The sequence below is a fragment of the Mauremys mutica genome, chromosome 7, assembly GCF_020497125.1.
Source record: "Mauremys mutica isolate MM-2020 ecotype Southern chromosome 7, ASM2049712v1, whole genome shotgun sequence".
NCBI lineage: Eukaryota > Metazoa > Chordata > Testudines > Geoemydidae > Mauremys > Mauremys mutica.
The window spans coordinates 100,702,632-100,721,137 of NC_059078.1; the positions used below are offsets into that span (position 1 = coordinate 100,702,632).

The 18,506-nt window shown below is 39.2% G+C and overlaps 1 protein-coding gene across 1 annotated transcript in view; it reads right to left on the reverse strand.

Moving 5' to 3' along the window:
• ADGRA1 (adhesion G protein-coupled receptor A1) overlaps positions 1-18,506 on the reverse strand; it is a 472,051-nt gene that overhangs the window by 182,884 nt on the left and 270,661 nt on the right. Inside the window, exons 11-12 of the mRNA XM_045025299.1 lie at positions 18,321-18,482; positions 10,106-10,321 (exon numbers count right to left, since the gene is read on the reverse strand). Coding sequence (XP_044881234.1) covers positions 10,106-10,321; positions 18,321-18,482 — 378 coding nt within the window. The remainder of the gene's footprint in view (positions 1-10,105; positions 10,322-18,320; positions 18,483-18,506) is intronic.

Sequence of the window (18,506 nt, forward strand, 5' to 3'; positions counted from 1 at the left end):
CCTCTGATATAATTTAAAGAGTGCAATCATATCTCCTCTTATCCTTCTTTTGGTTAAGGAAAACAAACCGAGCTCCTCAAGTCTCCTTTCATACGACAGGCTTTCCATTCCTCGGATCATTCTAGTGGCCCTTCTTTGTACCCGTTCCAGTTTGAATTTATCCTTCTTAAACATGGGAGACCAAAACTGCACACAATACTCCAAATGAGGTCTCACCAACGCCTTATATAACGGGACTAGCACCTCCTTATCTCTACTAGAAATACCTCACCTAATGCATCCCAAGACCGCATTAGCTTTTTTAAGGCCACATCACATTGCCTACTCATAGTCATCCTACGATCAACCAGGACTCCTAGGTCCTTCTCCTCCTCTGTTACTTCCAACTGGTGCATCCCCAGATTATAACTAAAATTCTTGTTAGTCATCCCTAAATGCATAACCTTACACTTCTCATTATTGAATTTCATCCTGTTACTAATACTCCAGTTTACAAGGTCATCCAAATCTCCCTGGAGGATATCCCGATCCTTTTCCGAATTGGCAATACCTCCCAACTTGGTGTCATCCGCAAACTTTATCAGCCCATTCCTACTTTTGGTTCCGAGGTTAGCGATAAATAGATTAAATAAAATCGGACCCAAAACCGAACCTTGAGGAACTCCACTGGTAACCCCCCTCCAACCCGACAGATCACCCTTCAATACGACCCTCTGCAGTCTCCCCTTTAACCAGCTCCTTATCCACCTCTGGATTTTCATTTCGATCCCCATCTTTTCCAATTTAACCAGTAATTCCTCATGTGGTACCGTATCAAACGCCTTACTGAAATCAAGATATATTAGATCCACCGCATTTCCCTTGTCTAAAAAATCTGTTACTTTCTCAAAGAAGGAGATCAGGTTGGTTTGGCACGATCTACCTCTCGTAAAACCATGCTGTAATTTGTCCCAGTTGCCATCGGCCTCAAGGTCCGTAACCACTCTCTCCTTTAAAATATTTTCCATGACTTTGCATACTACAGATGTTAAACTAACAGGCCTGTAGTTACCTGGGTCACTTTTTTTCCCCTTCTTGAATATAGGAACGATATTAGCTAATCTCCAGTCAAACGGTACAACCCCCGAGTTTAGAGATTTATTAAAAATCATCGCTAACGGGCTTGCAATTTCACTCACCAATTCCCTTAATATTCTAGGATGAAGATTATCCGGGCCCCCTGATTTACTTCCGTTAAGCTGTTCAAGTTTGGCTTCTACCTCAGATACCGTAATGTCTACCCCCATATCTTCATTCCCGTCAGTCCCTCTACCACTATTCCTTAGCCCTTCATTAGCCTCATTAAAGACCGAGGCAAAATATTCGTTTAGATATTGTGCCATGCCAAGATTATCCCTAATCTCCACTCCGTTTAAAGTTTTAAGCGGTCCCACTTCTTCCTTCTTGGTTTTCTTCCTATTATATGGCTAAAAAACCTTTTGCTATTGGTTTTAATCCCTTCGCTAGGTCCATCTCCACCCGGCTCTTTGCCTTTCTCACTGCTTCCCTACACCCTCTGACCTCAATAAGGTAGGTTTCTTTGCTGATCCCTCCCATTTTCCAGTCCTTGTACGCTTTCTGTTTTTTCTTAATCACCCCTCTGAGACGCTTGCTCATCCAGCTCGGTCTAAAACTGCTACCTACAAACTGTTTTCCCTTTCTCGGGATACAGGCCTCTGACAGCTCCTGCAACTTCAACCTGAAGTAACCCCAGGCGTCTTCCGCCTTTAGATCCCTAAATATGTTAGTCCAATCCACTTCCCTAACTAGTCGCCTTAATTTAGTAAAGTTAGCCCTTTTGAAATCGTAAACCTTAGTCTCAGATGCAATTTTGTTTATCCTTCCATTTATTTTGAAACGAATTAGCTCATGATCACTCGAGCCAAGGTTGTCCCCTACAACTATTTCCTCAACAAGGTCCTCGTTACTCACCAAAATCAGATCTAAAATGGCATCCCCCCTCATCGGTTCAGCAACTACTTGATGAAGGAATTCATCAGCTATCACGTCTAGGAAAAGCTGAGACCTATTATTATTACTAGCATTTGTTTCCCAATCTATATCCGGGAAGTTAAAGTCTCCCATGATCATACAGTTCCTATTAGTCTTTACCTCCTTAAAAACATTAAAGAGCTCTCTATCCACATCCAGGCTAGATCCCGGCGGTCTATAGCACACCCCAATCACTATCCCAGGGGACGCTCTAGTAGTTTTCTTCCCCAATGTCACCCTTGCCCAAACAGACTCCGTATTATCCATTGCATTGCTAGTTATTTCGTTACATTTCACCTCATTATTGACATACAATGCTACTCCCCCACCTTTACCTTTGTTTCAGTCTTTCCTAAACAGCACATACCCTTCCATACCTGTACTCCAGTCATGGCTACCATTCCACCATGTTTCGGTTATTCTACGATATCCGGTTTCAATTCTCGGACCAGGAGCTCCAGTTCCTCCATTTTGTTACCTAAGCTTCTCGCATCGGGTCCATCAGTAATTTAAATTCTCTATGTTCCAAGGGCACATTTGTTTTTATACTCCTCTTGATTTGCAGAACTTAATAATTCTACATTTTCTAGATATAAAAGTGTGATGTACAAGTACTATAAAATTTAACGAGCTGAAAGAGATTGACTTGCATCTTGTTTCAAATTACATTGCAAACTCTTCTACACTGCGATCGTTTGTCTACTGCCTAGTACCATGGGACCCCCAAAACATTTGAGGCCTTTGGATGCTATGACAATAAAAATTGATAATAATGATGATGATAATGATAACAAAAATTAACAATAAGATGGAAGTGGAATCTTTTTTCTGCCAATGCCTGATACAAATGTATCAGATCAAACTTACAATCTTCTTTCAGGTAAATACCTTATTGACTTCAGTGCGGGTTTTGCCTGAATAAGGACTAAGGTCTGCAGGATTTGTCTCACTGTATCCATTTTACAAACGGAAGGGAAAAGTGTGTGTTTGAGCATTACTTTGTATGATTGCTATTAGAAGAAATGCATTAACTTCTTACAGAAACAGCGTATGTGATCAGTCTGAGGGTACCTCTAGACTACCCGCCGTATCGGTGGGTAGCGATCGAATTATTGGGGATCGATATATCGCATCTTATCGCAATATATTGATCCCCGAACGTGCTCCCCGTCGACTTCGGAACTCCACCAGAGCGAGCGGCGGTAGTGGAGTCGATGGGGGAGCCACGGCCATCAATCCCACACCGTGAGGACGGGAGGTAAGTCAAAATAAGATACGTTGACTTCAGCTATGGTATTCCCGTAGCTGAAGTTGCATATCTTACATCGACACCGCCCCCTGCCCCCACAGTAGACCAGGCCTGAGAATAAATTTCAAAACAGTTTAAAAAATGTTCTGCTTGAGACATGGAAACATTCTCACCTAACAAACACAGATCAAGAAAATGTGTCACCACTACAAAATTGTCTTTACTATGTTTAGTGGTGTTGTAGCCATGTAGGTCCCAGAATCTTAGAGAGAGATGTGGTGGGTGAGGTAATATCTTTTACTGGACCAACCTCTGTTGGAGAGAGAGACAAGCTTTCATAGAGCTCTTCTTCAAAGATATTTCCTCAGCCACCTTGTTTCTTTACTATATTTGGTATAGCTAAAAGAGAAGAAAAGACAGCTTACAATGTTTCAAGCTAAATCAGGCTTAGTTTCATTCTATTTTATTTTATTAAATTGAGAATGAAGGATGCTTACATGTACCTTTTCCAGTTCTAATATAACTTTTTTTGAGATGGGGTGATGAAAACTGCATGCAGTATTCAAGGTGTGAGAATACCATGGATTTATATATATAGGCAATATGATTTTTTTCTGTCTCATTATCTATCCCTTTCTTAATGATTCCCAACATTGTTTGCTTTTTTGCCACTGCAAATTGAGTGGATGTTTTCAGAGAACTATCCACAATGACTCCAAAATCTCTTTCTTGACTGGTAACAGCTAATTTAGACCCCATCATTTTATATGTATAGTTGGGATGATGTCAAGTATCAGAAGGTAGCCATGTTAGTCTGTATCCACAAAAACAACAAGGAATCCGGTGGCACCTAAAGTGAGGTTTTTTTTACCCACAAAAGCTTATACCCAAATAAATCTGTTAGTCTTTAAGGTGCTGCCCAACTCCTTGTTGCTTTAGTTAGGATGATGTTTTCTAATGTGCACTACTTTGCACTTATCAACATTGAATTTCATCTGCCATTTTGTTGCCCAGTCACCCAGTTTTGTGAGATCCCTTTGTAACCCTTCACAGTCGGCTCTGGACCTAACTATCTTGAGTAATTTTGTACCATCTGCAAATTTTGCCACCTCACTGTTCACCTCCTTTCCCAGATCATTTACAAAGATGTTGAACACCACAGGTCCCAGTACAGATCCTTGGGGGACCCCACAATTTATCTCTATTCACCGTGAAGTCTGACCATTTATTCCTACCCTGTGTTCCTTAACTTTTAACCAGTTACTGATCCATGAAAGGGCCTTCCCTCTTATCCTATGACTGCTTAGTTTGCTTAAGAGCCTTTGCTTAAGAGCTATGAAAGTCCAAGTACACTGTATCAACTGTATGACCCTTGCTCACATGCTTGTTGACTCCCTCAAAGAGTTCTAGTAGATTGGTGAGGCATGATTTCCCTTTACAAAAGGTGAGTTGACTCTTCCCCAACATATTCTCTTCATCTATGTGTCTGACAACTCTGTTCTTTACTATAATTTCAGCCAATTTGCCTGGTACCGAAGTCAGACTTACTGACCTTTAATTGCTGGGATCACCTCTAGAGCCTTTTTAAAAAATCGGTGTTACATTAGCTATATTCCACCCATCTGCTATGGAGGGTGATTTAAGTAATAGCTTACATAGCAAAGTTAGTACTGCAATTTCATATTTGAGTTTCTTCAGAACTCTTGGGAATAACATTTGGTCCTGGTGACTTATTACTGTTTAATTTATCAATTTGTTCCAAAACCTCCTCTATTGACACATCAATCTGAGACAATTCTTCAGATTTTTCACTTAAAAAAATGAATCTCCCTCACATCCTCTGAGGTGAAGATTGATGCAAAGAATTTCATTTTGCTTCTCTGCAATGGCTTTGAGTGCTCCTTTAGCATCTTAATCACCCAGTGGCCCCACTGACTGTTTGGAAGGCTTCTGGCTCCTGAGGTATTTAAAAAAAATTTGCTGTTAGTTTTTGTGTCTTTTGCTATCTGCTCTTCAAATTCTTTTTTGGATTGCCTAATTACACTTTTACACTTGACTTTCCAGGGTTTATGCCCTTTTCTGTTTTCTGCAGTAGGATTTGACTTCCAATTGTCAAAGGATGCATTTTTGCACCTAATTGTATCTTTTATGCCGTTGTTTAGCCATGGTGGCATTATTTTTGTCCTATTACAATTTTTTTTATTTGGGGAATTCATTTAGTTTGAGCCTCTGTTATGGTGTTTTAAAATAGTTTCTATACAGCTTGTAGGCATTTCACTTTTGTGGCTCTTCCATTTAATTTCTGTTTAATTAGCTTCCTCATTTTTTCATAGTTCCCCTTTCTAAAGTTAAATGCTACTATGGTGGGTTTCTTTGTTATTTAAGGATGTTAAATTTAATTACATTACGGTTGCTATTACCGAGTGGTTCAGCTATATTTACCTCTTGGACCAGATTCTGTGAATTACTTTGGACTAAATCAAGAATTGCCTCTCCCCTTGTGGGTTTCAGGACTAGCTGCTTCAAGAACAGTCATTAATGGTGTTTAGAAAGTTTATCTCCGTATCCCATCCTGAGGTGTACTCAGCCAACATGGGGATAGCTATAATTCCCTATTATTATTGCATTTTCTGGTTTTGTAACCTCTCTAATCTCCCAGAACATTTCACAATCACGGTCACCATCCTTGTCAGGTGGTTGGGAGTGGACTCCTGATGCTATATTCATTGTTTAAGCATAGAACGTCTATCCCCAGAAATTACATGGAACTGTTTGAGTCATTTAAGATTTTTATTATATTGGACTCTGCTTTCTTTCACATATAGTGCCACGCTCTCATTAGCACGACCTACTCACTCATTCCTATATATTTTGTTCCATGGTATTATTGTGTCCTATTAATTACCATCATTCTGCCAAGTTTCTGTGATGCCTATTACATCAATATTTAATACCAGGCACTTAAGTTCATTCATCTTAGTATTTAGATTTCTAGCATTTGTATACAAGCACTTATATAATTTGTCAATATTTTGTTGTCTGTCTTTGTGTGATGTAATTAAATGGGACTCTTTCATTTGCCTGTTTCTCTTCATTTCCTACCAGTACTTTATCAACTTCTATCCTTTCCTCTTTACTGGGATATAGAATATCCCCTTTAATAGGTCCTCCCCTAAAGAATGCATCTGTCTGAACCATGTGCTTCACATCATCTTTCCCCCAGCCCTTAGTCATATAAAAGCATCCATGCATGGGGCCCTGAGGCCACACAGATCCTTTTGCCTAAAATAGTATTATTAGTAAATTTTATGAAGAGATTTATGCATTTAAAAAAAATACTTGCTTTCAACGTTCATTTTCTCTGATGAATTTTCTTTTGGTTTACTGATATTATTGAATAGATTTAATTTCTGTTCAATGTTCTGTAAAATCACAGATGACTTACTGCTGCATTAAGTTACAACTGCGTAAGGTATAAATAAAACAATAAAAGAACAGGAAGAATGTGATACTGAAATAACCTCTTGAGATGTCAAACCAAAATATGTAGGAGAGATTAGAGAAAAAATAAAAGAAAAAAGGTTAATTTTTTAAAGAATAATGAAACCTTGTATAGAATAATGTCCTTTTTCCTTTGGAAACTTGATGCCATTTAGAATCGTTCATGTGTTTGACTATCCAAATCTTTCTTATTCTACACCTGTGCCTTTAAACACTTAAGCACTGATATACTTTACTGAAATAACTCAATACTACTAAGATTACACAAGTGTGTTTGAAACATCGCACTGAAGGATCACATTGTCACATAGCAGCCTGGTGGGGGCCGAGTACCTTCGCCACAGGGCCAGTCCCTGTGCCTCATACTGTATGCATTTTAGTATGCTCTTCACTATGTAGTTAAGTTAGTTATGATGATTCAAACCCTACTTAGTGATACAATTTACAAATTTAGCATAACTGCTATAGAATGTATTGCACATGATCAATTTGCACTTTTCAAAGGCTCATAACTTGGTCATATCAAAGCAATGCACACTAGAACACTTACAGGCACTTTCTCCTCAATGAGGGCTATTTCTATGCCAAGTTTTAAGACTCAACCATTTTATATGTATCATTAGATCTGTTTTGATTTGATTTTTTAATAATGCTAGAATTTGTTTTTGATAATAAAAGGAAAACATTATCTCCTCCACTCCCCTTGTATTCAAAAAACAGGTTTATTAAATCTTTGTAAACCAATTCACCTTTGAATAGTCACAAAGCCTGGAAAATTTCCACCTGAAAGGTGAAAGTTTTCAGTCATAATAATTTTTTAGAAACGGGTTAGAATGGAAAGCATAATTTAACCTTACCTACTATACAGAGGTCACTTCTGTTCTCAGTATAAGAAGAACATAAGAACGGTCATACTGGGTCAGACCAAAGGTCCATCTAGCACAAACATTCAGTAAAGAGATGCTTGCCTCATGCCCAGCTATAATCTTTAAGCTTACCGATGCATAGGTTAAAGCAGGGGTTCTCAAACTGGGGGTCGGGACCCCTCCAGGGGTCGCAAGGTTATTACATGGGGGGGCCACGAGCTGTCAGCCTCCATCCTAAACCCCGCTTTGCCTCAGCATTTATAATAGTGTTAAATATATAAAAAAGTGTTTTTAAGTGATAAGGGGGGGGGGGGTCGCACTCAGAGGCTTGCTATGTGAAAGGGGTCACCAGTACAAAAGTCAGAGAACCACTGGGTTAAAGGGACACTGTCAAATTTAATAGGGCGAAAATTTAACCTACTTTATTATTTTTATATCTGTTTACAGCGTCTCTGCCATTTTTGTAAAACAAATGCTTCAGTGCTCTTTTCTTCTCAAAAGGAATGCTCAGCACTCATGTGAAAAATACTTTTCACATGTGTTGGAAGGGAGAAGTGTGTGTAAGGAAATGGTTTCATTTTCAAGGAGTTATTATAAATAAAGTGAAAAGAAAAATGAAGTATAAAGTTATGAAAAATAACTTAACAGTCTCCTTTGCAAGCCTTAGTTTGGTATCAAATTTAGCAGTACATTCCTGATAAAACCTTACATTTGGTTATAATTATAGAACAATGGGGTTCTAAAGAGCATTATGAAATACTCTATTGCACCTGCAGTTTCAAAATATATTTTTATCCACTGAAACTAGATATGAAAACACAAATTTGGATGGAAATTCTGACTTGGCTGCTTTCTATAAACATGGCAAAATATGTAAGAAAAGATTATAATGACCCTTTACGCAGTGATGCACTGCCAACTTTTTATAAAAAGGGGCTTCAACCAAAATGTTCTGCCTTAGCCTGTGATAAATATTGCATGCCTGGCATGTGCGTCTTACAGACATGAAGGATGAGGGGCTGGGGAATCTATTCGTTTTCCTATTTAAACCAAAATGCTTAATCATAACCAAAGAAGGAGACATCACTTGGCAAACACACTTCTATGAACTGCATTTACTGGAAATGTTTATACTTTGTTCCTGAAAAATATACAAAGTACATTCATAGATTTATATATTTTAGGGACAGAAGGAACCATTATAATTGTCTTGTCTGACTTTCTGCATAAGATTGGCCAAAGACCCTTACCAGTAAAATCTGTTGTTTGAAGTGTGTGTATATAGCTATATTGATAGATTGTTTTGTAGGAAGGCGCAGAAATATTAGTCCCTAGGGATCTTTCTTTTTTTTCCTTTTTAATGTAATCCTTGACATTAGATTCTACCTTGTGGATTCCAAGGACTAAAAAGTTGCTCTTCAGAAGCATCTTTGTAAGTCATCCTAGGTATAGATGGTGTTCATCCCTCCCTGGATGCTGCTAAACTATCGAAGGGAGGAAAGCTACCCAATCCTTCCTTCAATTTGGTGACAGAATTTTTACAAGGTTCTCCCAAGAGCTCCCTCCAGCACATCATTGCCATTACCTAAGTTACACAGAGGTTCAAAAGACAGAACTAGGAAAATAACTGCAATCAAAGTACTCTCAGAGTTCAGTAAGCTTGTAGTAGTATCCAGAACAGTATCATTTTGGAGTACTAAGCATTTCAAGGAATAAGCCTATTAAAATGAGATGCTGTTGGAGGATAACTAAAATTCAGCCCTAGTTCACTTAAATTTAATAACACGCTCAACCAAATGCAAAATTTCCATTTCTCGCTAGATAAAAATTTAATTGTTCCACTTCATTATTTGATAATAATACTGCATTCTATTAAGAGGCTTATTTATTATTGTTTTCCTTAGGCTGTTCCAAAACTCCAAGGTAATGCTCTTCTTTTATATCAAGTTTTCGAGATAAGAACCGTAAAACAATTTAGTGGAAGTAAAGACAATTTTTCTGAAAATGTCACTATCCATGCAAGCTTAACTCATCTGAGAGATCCTGACTAAACTAAGTATTTCCCATTGACTTCAAGGGGATTGCTCACATGTGTAGAAGTTTGTTGGATCAAGCCCATAGATTGTAATAGCAAAATATATACTCATTCCTGTTTATATGTTGAATTTTTACATCGAGCATGGAAACACTTATGCAATATCTGTAAACACAGCACACTGGTATTGGAAGTAAAATATGCATTATAATCACACTTGAAGTTAAATATTTAAGACCAGTAACAAGTTACAATTACTTTTCTTATTAATCAATTTATATTAAATAAATATATGAGCTTTTAATCTTGTAATCAGTTTGAGTCCTGCAGTGGTAAAGTAGTAATCTGCTTTGAATACAAGATACAAATGAAATATAGAGAGAGAGAGAGAGTCAGTTGTACACAACTGTTTATACCACTTACTTTGGTAGAAAAATTCATGAAAGAATCACTGAAACTGCCATCGTTGCACTTAAAATTCAAATGTTGGTCTGGGTGATAATCTGCTTCCCAGCTCCCCACATCATGGATCAGTGACCTGTCTGAATTTTGAGATATTTTCTGGAAGGCAGTGCAAGTCATTCCTATGAAGCTAGATGGCTTGATCATAAAGGCCTCCAGAGCAATATTAAGGGAAATCTGTCAAAACACATTGAGAAACTGGTATTTTGCTAAGATACTTTAAAAGGAATCCTCAGTACAAAAGATGCATTTTGTATACACTATGTATTATATATATATATATGCACACATATGAAACGTGATAATAAACACATGAAAAGGTAAACTGATCAAAGAAGAAAAAATTAATTTCTGTAACAGTTTAGTGGTTTTGCTTGCACCTTTATTATGAATACAATAATGACAGAAGAAAAAACATCATATAAATGTACAAAAAGCCTGATGCTCCTTTCCCGTATACCAATTTTACAATAGTGTAGCTGCCAACATCAGTGGAGTTAATCCAGATTTATAGCAGTGTAAATGCAAGGAGAATAGAGCACCTATTAGTAGTAGTAAATATGTTAAATAGAATCCAAGATCATGCTCAGTTCCTCCTAACACAGATAATATAAATGGGGCAAGATCTTCATGCCTGGCCATTTGGCAACTGGCACTGTTCAGGTAGCTTTGCTGTTCCCTGATTGCTAATCCACCAAGCACCAGTCAAGTCCAAAGTAGTAACACAGAGCAGTCTGAGTATTGTTCTAAGCTACACAGGCTCCAGCAGCCCATGAAGGTCTTCTCTGGCAGCCAGAAATTGCTGAAGGGCACGTCTCTCGCCATGCCTGCTTTTCTTGGCTACTGCCTCTACATCAGGACCTAAAGATTCTCCTATGGCATCAGTTATTGGTCAGTAACTCTGAAGTCATTATGACTGGCTGAGACAACCCCATTTCAATAAAATGCCTAATACAGAAAATATGAAACATCCATACCTATTAAATCTGATTTGTATAAAATCTTGAATGTATATATAGTAGAGCTAAGGACAGTGACAAGCTTTAGGTTTTGTTTGCAGTGAAGTTACTATTGACTGTCCTTATGTTCTGTTCCACTCAGGAAACAATTAGAGAACTCAGGAATGTTTAAGATACTTTCCCTACTAAAGCATATCCATGCTATGCTGTGCAGCAATAAAAGCTTAATAAAAGTGAATATGGCCATTAAGACACAGGCCTGGAAAACATGGGAAAATATTATTATTGGTGCAACTTCCCTCTCAAGTGCTGTTTTTGCACTTTCCATGTTCTGGTTCACACTATCAAAAATGGGTACATATGCATACTATAACTTCCATAGGTCAATCTAGGTCTGAAGTCATACAGGGCTGATTAGTGGGTTCACATTTGCTGAGTGCTGTCAATGGAAGAGCACAGACTTTACTAGACCTAGAGAGACGGTGTTTTATGTTTCATTATGCAAAGTGGTAATTAATGTTGATGGGAAAGTTTTAACAGCAGCACAGCTCAGAAGAATAGCACATTTTCTACCCCTGGATTTTTGTCAATCAGGTATATTTGCTACTGCAAGAACACAGTTTTAATGATTTGTAGTGTAACAAACATGCACATGGCACTTTATAGATTCTTTTCATTTGTGGGGATGGGGTTGTCAGGGAAATTTTGTCCCTTGATTTGGAAAAGGAAGGGATTCTAGAGTTTATTAGGCTCTGAGCATTCTATGATATTCTTCAGCACCTCAGGCAATAGTGTTCCACAATAAGACTCAACTTCACTCAGTATTGATTAGAATGGGGTGAAATTGTCACATCAAACCCCAGAAAATTTGGAGCATGGTGCCAGTTCTGCTGAAGGTTTATTTTGCAGAAGATTTTCACATGACTTCACACTAGTGAAAAGTACTTTCTATCTGGCAGGGGAAAAAAACAAACATACAAGCAAACAGTTTAGAGCTGGCTGAGAAACTGTTTTTCTGTCCCAGGAAAATGTTTGAAAATTTGAATATATTTCCTGTCTTGATTGGAATAGAAAGCTGACATTTTGAAGTTTTTTGCTGAATTGATATATCACAGTATTTCATTTTGGAAGCACTTAAAAATGGTACTTCTGAAGGGAAATATATTAATCAGGATCCCTGACTTCCCACCTGGTGAGCTGCAATGGAGTTGGGAACCCTGGAAGCCCTAGCAGCTGCAGACTAAAGGTATGTTGACATGATTCTTGTCAGTTTCATGACTGCTCACCACTGAACAGCAAAGTGAAACTGACCAGACCCTGTTGTCATGTTAACAGAAGGGCTGCTGTTAGTGAGGATCGCAATGAAACTGACAAGAATGTCAATTTCAGGCCCCTGTGGCCAGGTCTTTAAGGGTCTTCCAGAGCCCCCAGCTCCAAAGCAGCCAACCTGGTGGGGGATTCCAGGCTCCTGGTTTCCCCTCAGCCTGCATGGTGGGCTGAAGTGGAACTGTGAGCCTGGAAACACTGGCTCCTGTGTTCTGAGACTCCCAGCTCAGTGGACTGCCAAGAAGCTGGTCAAGCAAGCTGGAAGGAAACCAGGCAGGTTTATGATGGAAACCTGACTGGCAGGCAGGTTTTGAAACCTGGGGTCCACTGGAAGTTTGTAAAAATCCAACCATTCTCACAAAATGGTTTGATCTTAATGAACTGGCAAATTCCAAAAAAAAAGTTTTATCAGCATTTTTCTGATCAGCAGTTTACTCAGGATGTTGTAGGCTTGGAGCCAAAACACTAAAACCTCATTGTAAGGTGGGGAGGAAATATGGTGGCTTTGCTGCCCTTAGCTCCTGCCTTGTCAGTCTGGATTGTCTGGATTCTGTCATAAGCCAGTGAGGTGTCTCATAATAACCCTTCAGGGGCTGGTTTATCTGTGTGTGCTCAAAATGAAGCTATGAAGTACAGTAAATTCCCCTCGGCCACAAGTGCTGCCACCTCCAACACTCTATTTAGGCTAGCACTAATGGCTAATTATAGCAGGAGCTGCAGCTTCCACTACAGTTAAGGTTTCATAATATTTCCATTCTAAACCCTTGTTTAGTTGTTTTAGTTGTTGCTAATTTTTTAAAAACATTCACCTTTCCAGATTTTTTGAGTAAAAATGGCTGACCCATTTTAGAACACAAGAAGCAGAATTTCCCCCCCCCCCCATTATAAAAAATACCCTGAGACTTTGTTTTGAACAGTCTAATAGCTGGAACAGCCAGACAGAAAAGCTTTAAAATTGAAACCAGGTTTTCCTGGATAACTTGATGTACCCTACACACATAGGTTTCCATGCTGTGCACACAAATTTCACTGGCACAAGATATGCTTGTGGAAAAATCAAAAGATGTGGGTTCAATCCCCAGCTCTGCCCAAGACTTCCGGTGTGACCTCAGGAAGTTACATAGTGTCCTTGTGCCTCAGATCGCTCTAAATAATCCCACTGAAATTGTCAGAGAATTTCAGGTTAATTGTTAATGAGGCTTTCCCTTTCTAGACTTAGTCTTTGTGCCCTTTGGCATTGTCCTGAGCTGCACACCCAAGGAGCCATTTTTGCCATCCTCTTAAGTGTTGCCCCAACCTGCTGTTACATACATGGACACCATATTATTTTCTATATTTATAGCACTTGGAAACAAGATGATTAGTTTGGTAGCTTTCCATAAAATGCTTGCTGTTCTGACTGTAACTTGCTATGATTGTACAAGTGGAGTAGAGGTGGCCACCTATTTTAGATATAATTTCTGAAAAATGTGCTGAGAAATTATCATAGAACATGTTATTCCATGGAAAAGAGATTGCCAACAATGTCACTATCTAGGTATAGATAGGCAGGATTGTTTGCTTTTGAAAGCTAAACAATTACCATAGATAGATGATTAGATTAGATTAGATTACATAGACAGACAGACATTCCCCTGGTGTTAGCTGGACTGGTGATCTGCTAGGTCACGCCAATCCTCGACTCTGGGAGCCAGTCTGCTGTGAGAACCGCCACTCCTGGGCTGTTCACGCACAGCCTCTGGCATATAAACTGCTTTTTGGATTGTGCAACCAAATGACACTAGCCAATATCTCCGGCCCCAGACACAAACCTAGGAACCTCCATCTTGCAGTGTCCAGTTATGCCCGCTGGATGCTGCAAGCTTATATGAGTTAGTCAATTTAACAAAGAAATTGATGTGTACCAGGCTTGTTATCCCAAGTGAAGCCTCTGACACACTTCAAACCAAACACACTGCTTCAGGTAGAATAAACAAACAAATTTATCAACTACAAAGATGGATTTTAAGTGATTATAAATCAAAGAACAAGAAGTCGGATTTGGTCAAATGACATAAAAGCAAAATGGATTCTAAGCTGATCTTAACACTTTTAGTACCCCTACAAACTTAGCTGCTTTTCACAACAGGCTGGCTATTTGATCAGCCCTTCAGTCGCTTGGTGGTGATGTCTTTATATGGAGGTGGGAGAGGACGAGCAGGGCAAACGTCTCTCCCTTTTATCAGGTTCTTTCTTCCCTCTTCATCTCCACCCCCTTCAGAGTCAGGTGAGCATTACCTCATCGCAGTCCCAAACTGACCAAAGGAAGGGGGTGACGCAGAGCTTGTCTACACTACCAAGTTTTGTTGACAAAACTTATGTTGATACCCAAAGGTCGACAAAACAAAAATTGCTAAAGGGTGTTCCCACTTGCTCCCTCTGTCGACTGATCATGTCCACATTGGGAACACCATCATCGACAGGGTGAGCAATGCACCGTGGGTACGTATCCCAGAGTGCAGCGTTGTGGAAAGAAAGAGCTGATTGCTGTGCATCTTGGGATTTTCTCCGAGTTCTCCCACAGCTGCCGAGAGCAGCAACATGAGTAGCTCTGTGAGCTCTCTGTGCTGAGGAATGGCAAAGCAGCACAGCAGCCTGTCCCCCTCCCCCTGCAGGAGCAGTCTGCCTGCTGCTATGTTCCTAGTGCTGGGCAGAACAGGAGCATTCCAATGATTTGCTCTTTGTCTGTTTCCCTAACAGAAGAATGTCACACAGATACTTCTCGGAGCTTTGAAAGGGGTGGGGCACATGCCTGCAGGGCAGCAGAGATCAAAACACTGAGCAGAGCAATCAGGGCAGGCATTGTGGGATACTGGCAGAAGCTAGTTCTGTGGACAAAACAATCAGCAATGTCTACACTGGCTCTTTGTCGACAATAAAGGGAGGGGAAAAGACAAACGTCTGTCATGGGGTGGAGGTTTTTTGTCACTCAAACTGGGCATTTTTCGTGACAGAAGTCCCACTGTAGTGTGTACGCTCTTGCTGTTTTGTCGCCAAAAGGCAGGTTTTGGCGACAAAACTTGCCAGTGTAGACAAGCCCCCACTTGAGAGTCCAACAGATCCCTTGTTGTTGCCTAGGCCAGTGTCCTTTGTTCCTGTGAGGCTGGGCTGGGTTTGTTCCATACATGCCCTGGTGAGGTGTGAACTGCCCCTCTGCTCTTGGAGAGTTTTTGCCTGGGCTTGTTTTAAGCCATGAGGACACATTTTCAGCCTCATAATTATATACAGGAAATTACAACCTATAACATTACTATAATAACGATTACTATAACATTACCATAGCAACAATTCTCAGAACATCATGCGCCTTCTGAAAACCCCCAACATGACAAACTTTGCATTAGATATCACACAATCATAGTATAAGGATGAACATGGGGGTGAACATAGTATAAGGACGTTCCCATGAGGTACAGAATGTCACAGATAGATACCATGAATGGAAAGGTATTGCAGACAACTCAGTAAATTTACACATGCATTAACAATGAAGTTGGTTTAATTCGAGTGTGTCAGGTTGGCACACTAAGAGCAAAAAATAGCAGCCTTTTCACTTGTTTCTGTCCCATCAGAATTTTGTGTTCACAGGAATTTATTCTTACTTTTTAATATAATATACAAAGAAGAATTTCTTTTTCACTCTGCACGGTAATATTAATTTGAAGCCATATATAATTTCTTACCTTAAATGCATTATTATACATGGGATAAAATATCTGGAGTTTATACATTTGAGAAGATGTAACAGGCCATTCCTTATGTACAGAACAATATTTATATATACACACCACCCCAAGCTCAGGGAGGCATGAGGAAATACAACTGATCTATTGCTCTATCTTTCAACTCAGGGGTTTGTTTGCCTTTGTGATAACCCATCCCATAGTGCATGAGAAAAACATGTCTGTCTTCCCCCCCAAAAAACATTGCCATTTAATGAAGTTTTCAATAGACTTAGAAAGAAAATGGCCAGGTTCATGTCATACAATTGACAGATTTAGTAGGAGCCTTAATTTTTCAGAAATTATATCTAAAACAGGTGACCACTTCAAAGTTTGTGCAGTCTTACTCTGTTTAAAGAAACTAAAGCAATTTATGTGAGCTAGTTAACTGACTAATTGCTTGCTGGCTGGTGTCCAAAAGGAACAGAAGTTGTTTAGTATTGCATGAGACTACACAAGAAAGTCCACAGATTTGTTTATTTACAAGCTGCACTCGACTGTGCACTGAATCTCCTACAGAAAACTGTAAGAAGAAAAAAGATAGAGCACAGCTAATAGGTTAGGGATACAGATCTACAGCTTGCATAAACAGAAAGAATTACTTTGGATAGGAATGTCAACATCCTCCCGAAGCAGTGACAAGAAAAATGACCTATGGAACTTGACATTTAAAATAAACCAGGAGTTTATACAAATAGAGCATCCCCTTAGCTGTTACATAAAAAGTCAGCCCTAGGAAGGCACTTTACTGTCTATACGTATTCTAAATAGATACATACATAAAAATGGGCATTGAAAGTGATTCTTTTCTATATATAGAACAAAGAGTCCTGTGACACCTTATAGACTAACAGATGTATTGGAGCATAAGCTTTCGTGGGTGAATACCCACTTCGTCAGACACATGTGCTCCAATACGTCTGTCAGTCTATAAGGTGCCACAGGACTCTTTGTCGCTTTTTACAGATCCAGACTAACACGGCTACCCCTCTGATACTTTTCTATATATAACCATTTAAATGAACAGCTTTTTTCCTTTAAAAACAGACAAATCAGTTCCTCACAGAGTATAATCTGCAAGTGAAAAAAGACTGGTCCGTCTAGGTCTTGCTTCTTTAAGGATATGTCTACACTGCAACTAAAAACCCAACGCTGGCCTGCGCTAGCTGACTCGGGCTCGCAGGGCTCGGGCTAAAAGACTGTTTAATTGTGGTGTAGATGTTCGTGCTCAGGCTATAGCCCAAGCTCTGGGACCCTCCCACCTCACGTAAGTTGCATTGTTGAAGGGGCTAAGGATATAAGCAGGCCACCAATGTGTGTTTGCAAATACGCACTGGTCTGTAACTAAAAGGAACAAGGAATTCACTTTCAAGCAATATCCCCAAACAAATTCTGTAGATAACGGACCAAAATATGCAAGGTTTGCAAGTTGTTATTGGTTTTTTTTTTAAACATACCCAATAACTCTTTAAATATTTAATTTAAAATTGTAAAGGGTTTGGATTTAAGCTTCTGATTTTGGTCCATTCTACTATTTAAATGTTGAAAAATTGCTAAAAACATACTCAGTGTCCCAAGGGTGAACTCTTGTGAGCTGGAGGCTGGGCATTTTTGGTAGTAGGTCCAAGGATCTACAATTTGCTCCCCATAAAAATAAGATTAAACACAAAACTAGCTGATTTCTTTACCAAGAGCAACAAGATGCACCTTTTCAGCCAGGCCTTTCTCACCGGTTTACGCTATAATACCTAGAATGCTCTCTGACAGCCATATCAAAAGCTGCAGGCAACAACGGAGCATGTTGTCTTATCCTCTTATTGGAAATGTTGATTGACCCAATTTAAGCCTTCTAAAATGAACACATATACCAACAGCGATGGGTAAACTGAAGTGAACAGCAATACCATATTTGAAGAACACGCCACAAACGAAACAATCCACTATAATAATAAATAGATAAATGTCAGTTATTGAGCCTATCAGTAATGTTAGATAAACCTACTGTATTTTTGCTTTTTCTGTCTTCCAACAGTACTTTAATGAATATAAAATGCTAATGTAAAAATTGATAGAAAAATGACAGCTCTTTCAAACAAACTCCACCAAAATATTTATAATTTTATTACATACCTTTGATATAACCTGAGTATGGCTGGTCAGTGTCTGATTTGTAATGTGCGCCACACATTGTACAATCCTGGTACAGGCTTTGTTTTCATTCTGGGCCATCCACAACACATGGTCATCTACCAGCATTATGTTGCTGGCAATTTCAACTATAGCATCTCCAAGCTGAAGGAAAAAGTAATTACATGG